We start from the raw sequence: 7,311 nt of genomic DNA on the forward strand, positions 1-7,311 counted from the left end.
AGAGGAGGAGGAGCCATATAGCAGTGTAACAGGCAGGTCAGCAGGAGAGGAGGAGGAGCCATATAGCAGTGTAACAGGCAGGGCAGCAGGAGAGGAGGAGGAGCCATATAGCAGTGTAACAGGCAGGGCAGCAGGAGAGGAGGAGCCATATAGCAGTGTAACAGGCAGGGCAGCAGGAGAGGAGGAGGAGCCATTAGCAGTGTAACAGGCAGGGTAGCAGGAGAGGAGGAGGAGCCATATAGCAGTGTAACAGGCAGGGTAGCAGGAGAGGAGGAGGAGCCATATAGCAGTGTAACAGGCAGGGTAGCAGGAGAGGAGGAGGAGCCATATAGCAGTGTAAGAGGCAGGGCATCAGGAGAGGAGGAGGAGCCATTAGCAGTGTAACAGGCAGGGTAGCAGGAGAGGAGGAGGAGCCATTAGCAGTGTAACAGGCAGGGTAGCAGGAGAGGAGGAGGAGCCATATAGCAGTGTAACAGGCAGGGCAGCAGGAGAGGAGGAGGAGCCATATAGCAGTGTAACAGGCAGGGCAATCACACTGACCTGCTTATCCAGCATGCCTACACTATTACTTGATGGACACGTGTAATGTAGCTTAGTGCCATTGTAGTTTCATTCCACTAGAGATAATGACATGAAGAGAGTCATTTTTTTCCTGAACAAATATGGCCGCGTGTCTCCTGGTTGGGCCAGCGACCCAAATGAAAAGCCTTCCTTAGGGCCTTGATGAGTCTGAACTGCACATAATATGATTCTGATTCCTTTATGACTCGGATTCCTTTATGGTGAATATGACTCTGATTCCTTTATGGTGAATATGACTCTGATTCCTTTATGGTGAATATGACTCTTTGCCTCTGCTGCCTCTTTCCTTCCTCCACATGTATTATTCATATCGTTTGCTCACATTACTTAAGTAGAAATCTGTTAAATGATTTGTGCGTGTGTTGATTCCCAAGGGCCTCTGGTCCAGGGTATCATGTTTAAAACCTACCCGGATCTGTGGTTATGACTGGGCTTCCCCTGGGGTGTGTTCCCGAGACATGCTCTTGTACTACACTAATGTCCCTGATTTGCTCTCTCAGCCCAACAGCTGAAGGTCAAATTGATATTCAACGTGCATGTGTAATTAGACTGAGCAATTATATATTCTCTGTAGCTAAGAGCCTAGCTGCCTGACAACGCCGCCTTGCATCGGAGAGAGATCAGCATAGGATGATTTCAGAGTAATTAATTCAACCATTATGGTTTTGCCAGGTTATGCTGTACAGGCTACATAGAAGCTAGACATTACAGGCCAATCAAGCTGTAGCTCTGTGGAGAGTAAAATGCTCTATTTCATTACACAGTAAATGCTTTGGTATCGTTATTTAAGAAGGTGTCATTTACAATACACGCACTGTAATATAAATTACAACTATTGTATGAAAGCAAGTATTGTGTAATGACACACAGTACAATATCGTAGAATTGACTGCGTTATACTATAATAAAAAGTAATCGGAATTGAATGAATGAATAAAAATCTGTCGAGAGGAAGGGGTTTGTATTACATGGTATTTTACTGTAATTTACAAGGGATTGGTGTACGCAGGTTGGTTGCTAGGCAAAGCGTTCACACGTTACAGTATATTACTGAATATTTGGTATTTTAATATCACATACACTTCTAGAGGCCTTAACAAAGGCATCCAAACTGGCAGTGACTACAGGGCAAAACAGACCAGAAGGACAAGGCAACAGACCAGGACGACAGGGCAACACAGGTCAGGGCAACACAGACCAAAAGGTCAGGGCAAAACAGGTCAGGGCAACACAGACCAAAAGGTCAGGGCAAAACAGGTCAGGGCAACACAGACCAAAAGGTCAGGGCAACACAGGTCAGGGCAACACAGACCAAAAGGACAGGGCAACACAGGTCAGGGCAACACAGACCAAAAGGTCAGGGCAACACAGGTCAGGGCAACACAGACCAAAAGGTCAGGGCAACACAGGTCAGGGCAACACAGACCAAAAGGTCAGGGCAACACAGGTCAGGGCAACACAGACCAAAAGGTCAGGGCAACACAGGTCAGGGCAACACAGACCAAAAGGACAGGGCAACACAGACCAAAAGGACAGGGCAACACAGACCAAAAGGACAGGGCAACACAGACACAAAAGGACAAGGAAAGTGATAACCCATTTATGTTTGAAAGACTTGTTGTCACTCCAATCTGTCCCCAATAAATATTTAAACTTACTGGGACATTGTAACCACATAGGAATTCAATTGATACGAAGTTCTCACTCACGGGTGCAACACATGCAGCCTGTTATAATATGTTAATGACGAAGAAACAACATCAGCATGAACTCACTAGTGGGGTGGAATTACAGTAGGCCTACCATCCCGAAATACAGCGATCTCAGCTGGTTCATTGGGCTGTCCTAAAGGAACTCAGCTGGTTCATTGGGCTGTCCTAAAGGAACTCAGCTGGTTCATTGGGCTGTCCTAAAGGATCTCAGCTGGTTCATTTGGGCTGTCCTAAAGGATCTCAGCTGGTTCATTGGGCTGTCCTAAAGGAACTCAGCTGGTTCATTGGGCTGTCCTAAAGGAACTCAGCTGGTCCTTTTTGGCTGTCCTAAAGGATCTCAGCTGGTTCATTTGGGCTGTCCTAAAGGATCTCAGCTGGTTCATTGGGCTGTCCTAAAGGAACTCAGCTGGTTCATTGGGCTGTTCTAAAGGAACTCAGCTGGTTCATTGGGCTGTCCTAAAGGAACTCAGCTGGTTCATTGGGCTGTCCTAAAGGAACTCAGCTGGTTCATTGGGCTGTCCTAAAGGAACTCAGCTGGTTCATTGGGCTGTCCTAAAGGAACTCAGCTGGTTCATTGGGCTGTCCTAAAGGAACTCAGCTGGTTCATTGGGCTGTCCTAAAGGAACTCAGCTGGTCCTTTTTGGCTGTCCTAGAGGAACTCAGCTGGTTCATTGGGCTGTCCTAAAGGAACTCAGCTGGTCCTTTTTGGCTGTCCTAAAGGATCTCAGCTGGTTCATTTGGCTGTCCTAGAGGAACTCAGCTGGTTCATTGGGCTGTCCTAAAGGATCTCAGCTGGTTCATTTGGGCTGTCCTAAAGGAACTCAGCTGGTTCATTGGGCTGTCCTAAAGGAACTCAGCTGGTTCATTGGGCTGTCCTAAAGGAACTCAGCTGGTTCATTGGGCTGTCCTAAAGGAACTCAGCTGGTTCATTGGGCTGTCCTAAAGGAACTCAGCTGGTTCATACAATAGGCAATACACTATAAGCCTGTATGGTTTTATATGACCATGTGTCACCACCAAAAATAGAGCAGCGGTTTTAGTTTATGCCTTTGGGTTTTCTGGATCCAACGCCTAACTTATGTTCCCTTATTTCAGGTGAGAAACCCTTCAAATGTGAGTTTGACGGCTGTGACCGACGTTTCGCCAACAGCAGTGACCGGAAGAAGCACTCCCACGTGCACACCAGCGATAAGCCCTACAACTGCAAAGTGAGAGGCTGTGACAAATCCTACACACACCCCAGCTCGCTCCGAAAACACATGAAAGTCCACTGCAAATCTCCGCCACCGAGCTCTGGCTACGAGTCATCAACCCCGTCATTGGTGTCCCCATCATTGGACTTAGGCCGAGAGCCAGGGTCTTCGTCGCTCTCGGAACCAGCAGCCTCGTCCCAGCCCGCCAATTTAAGAGAGTGGTACGTCTGTCATAGTTCGGGTGCCAGCGGCACTCAGACACCCCCCAGCGGCTCCTCCAGCCCTGATTCCGAGGATGAGGCCCTCTACAGACACCCAGAGCCAAGGGACGCGTACTAACCAAAATTGGCCTAGAAAATAATAAAACATATATCCAAGATATTTTTTAATATGCCCATGGACTCAGAAAATAAACATATCGAGAAGGTCTATTTTCTAAGGCCCAAATCATTCAATGCACTGGCATATCGACAAAATAAGAAACAGCCAAATTGTAGTTTTGTGATCGCTTTCTTATATCCCCATGTGGATGAGTATGAACAAATATTCTGTAAATTTGTTCAAATGTCTCGTGCTGGTTAATTGTATGTTTGTGTATGTTGTTGTATTATTTTGTAAATCGAGTTTTGAATTCAATATCTTTTTAATTTATTTTTTTTTGAATCTGACATGAACATTTTTTGTATTATCGAACCAAAGTGTTTTCAATATGAAAAATAAGTTAATGTACATTTGTAAAATTGCTCAAATTCAATGTGTTAATAACAGTAATGCTGTAAGCTTTGATCTTTCAGCCATTTTAATTGTTTGCTACTCTTATTTGTATAAATGAAATAATTGAGAAGTTTTGAGTTTCATACAGACATATTTTTTCCTATTGATTGTTTTGATATAGTCTATTTGATATTACATTCATAAATGTTTGGTCAACGTGGTCCATTTTGTGATTTGGTCATTCTTGTCATTATTTGTTATTAATGCATTTTTATAAAAATGTTGTCCTACCGAGAAAAGACCCTCGAAATGTGTTACCAACTGCGTTGTAATTTGTCAGTATTTTGAATAAAACCTGTATGATAAAATTGCTATTTTACTTTTCTGGGTCTTTACTTTTTAACATTGATATTTACAATGATTTATTTAAATGCATATACTACGAGGGTACAGTTAAAAACGAATATATCACAGGTTCTGTAAAACGCTATCAGCCTCACGGTTTAGACGACTCGTGCATAACTTTATAACGCAGCAGAGCAGATTAACACCGATCCTTTTTTTTTAAGGAATCATGAGACAAAATACAGAGAGATTGTTCTATCACTATATTCAACAGCGAGCCTTATTGCCATTGGTGACTTATTATGTCTCATCTTTCTATAAGGTAGAGCCCATAAGGAACAAAACATGTTGTACCCGGAGCACTTCAAACCTAACGTTCAGTAGGATATTTTTGTTACGTTTGAACGATGTTTTTTCTTTTTTTGCTGTCATTTCTACTGCTACAGCTTCTTGCCAACGTGTAGACATTTCAACATTTAAATCCGCATAAAGACACATTGAAAAGATCCCACCTCCTAGGTATTATATTTACAATTCGCTTACTCTAAACTTTCCTCACCCCTGAATAGTGGAAAAATACAAAGCGATTCTTTAAAAGAAAATCCATATTACATTTTTTTTTTATATATATATTTATTCACATGTCCAAGTCTTGTTTGTGCGGCTCTATTTCTCTCTTAGATAAAGTGTGATTTTATGCAAGGAAGATGAGGGCAGCATTTGATGAAAGGCTATATTCTCATCCAGACTTCAAAGATCTTTTAACACAAAGAGCCATTTCTTCATGACGGTGAGTCCTCACGGTGAATTAAGATTTCTATAGCAATAGCCGAGTCAAACTCGAATAATATGGGGCCATGTCCGAGGACTTCAGCGCCTCTTCAAAGGAATGTAATATTTGCTGTCCATGGGGTAGGAAACGGTCATCTATGGTCTTTCGATCCAATATAAGGATAAAATATTCTTTTGCTATATTTTTTAGAACTATCAAAAGAGAAGCCGCTAGAATTACGCACTTATTCCCACAATAATAGACTTGCATTGCATAGCTTCTTGTATGTGTCCTGTGAACTGAGGCTGGAGTTAGCTGGTTCGGTGAACGGAGGCTGTAGTTAGTGGGTTCTGTGAACGGAGGCTGGAGTTAGTGGGTTCTGTGAACGGAGGCTGGAGTTAGTGGGTTCTGTGAACGGAGGCTGGAGTTAGTGGGTTCTGTGAACGGAGGCTGGAGTTAGTGGGTTCTGTGAACGGAGGCTGGAGTTAGTGGGTTCTGTGAACGGAGGCTGTAGTTAGTGGGTTCTGTGAACGGAGGCTGGAGTTAGCTGGTTCTGTGAACGGAGGCTGGAGTTAGTGGGTTCTGTGAACGGAGGCTGGAGTTAGCTGGTTCTGTGAACGGAGGCTGGAGTTAGTGGGTTCTGTGAACGGAGGCTGGAGTTAGCTGGTTCTGTGAACGGAGGCTGGAGTTAGTGGGTTCTGTGAACTGAGGCTGTAGTTAGTGGGTTCTGTGAACGGAGGCTGGAGTTAGTGGGTTCTGTGAACGGAGGCTGGAGTTAGCGGGTTCTGCTTTCTCCAAAACCAGTATGATATATCCTGGTGTTTTGGACTGAGGGGGATAAGCACAAGCTAATAGTGATTGTAGAGATGGTCGAAAGCCGTTGGGAACAGGTAGCCTATTGGGAAACAACCTTCCCTATGTGACTGAGCTGACCGTAGAGCACATGGGCGTTTGGGGCAGCAAAAATGTAATATTATTTCAAAATGAATGAAAATGTATCTTACAATAAAATAAAATACAATTAATAGCCTATAAATGGGTTTGTGTCTTAATTTATTCCATCATGTCAAACATACACCGGGAAATGTTATACACTAATTAAGACAGGTACACACATGCTTTTACTAGGATCTGAGGCGTACATTTGTTTTCTAGAGGCTGAGAGTATGCAGAACCCACTGCAGAACATTAGCCATTCTAAGGCACGAACAAGGCGGGAGTCCCCACTGTCTCATACGTTTAGAGTTCCTTTGGTGCTTGTATTGCCGTTTACTCTGTCCAAGTGCCCCACAGAAAAGAATGAATAATAAACACTACAACAACCAAAAAGAACCAAACAGTCCTCTCCATAGCACCAGCTCTTGTGCCCCCAAAGAGGTAAAAGATAGTTGGGTCTCAATTGAAGCGAGGAGTCTTTGAAGCAGGACTTTATTATCTGAGCAATTCTTCCACGTCGTCCGAACGACGCTGATGACACGGAAAGCCTTCTTTGTCACTGATGTGTTCGACTCGTCTCTGTTGCGCCTTACAACGCTTTAAGATCCAGCCGTCAAAGGGGAGACAAGGGCTGACAGAATGGTATATATTTAAAAAAAAAACTGTAATTATTCAACACTAATACTTATTGGTGAGAATACACCGTTTCTGCACTGCATGCAAAAACAACATTGACCGTGCATGTTTGGAGAGGGTGTACGCGAATACAAGTGTGTGTGTATGTGTGTGTGTGCGTGTGTGTGCGTGTGTGTGTATGTGTGTGTGTGTGTGTGTGTGTGGGAGAGAGAGAGAGAGAGAGAGAGAGAGAGAGAGAGAGAGAGAGAGAAGAGAGAAATAAAGAGAAGTAGTAAGAGAACAAACTATAACGCATGGTTGAATTGAAATAAAGTAGATTGCCGTTTTCATCAAATTCTGAAAACTTTGCAGCTCAGCCCTGTACCCTGCAAATGTACTTAACTCATAACCCACAGGTCCGTTATTACATTATACTAGGGAA

The 7,311-nt window shown here is 43.6% G+C and overlaps 1 protein-coding gene across 1 annotated transcript in view; it reads left to right on the forward strand.

Moving 5' to 3' along the window:
- Nucleotides 1-4,550, forward strand: part of LOC115121544 (zinc finger protein ZIC 4-like) — an 11,282-nt gene extending 6,732 nt beyond the window's left edge. The window contains exon 2 of the mRNA XM_029650649.2: nucleotides 3,390-4,550. Coding sequence (XP_029506509.1) covers nucleotides 3,390-3,826 — 437 coding nt within the window. The 3' untranslated portion in view covers nucleotides 3,827-4,550. The remainder of the gene's footprint in view (nucleotides 1-3,389) is intronic.
- The last annotated feature ends 2,761 nt before the right edge of the window (nucleotides 4,551-7,311 follow it).

Source organism: Oncorhynchus nerka, linkage group LG6 (genome assembly GCF_034236695.1).
Source record: "Oncorhynchus nerka isolate Pitt River linkage group LG6, Oner_Uvic_2.0, whole genome shotgun sequence".
Taxonomy (NCBI): Eukaryota; Metazoa; Chordata; class Actinopteri; order Salmoniformes; family Salmonidae; genus Oncorhynchus; species Oncorhynchus nerka.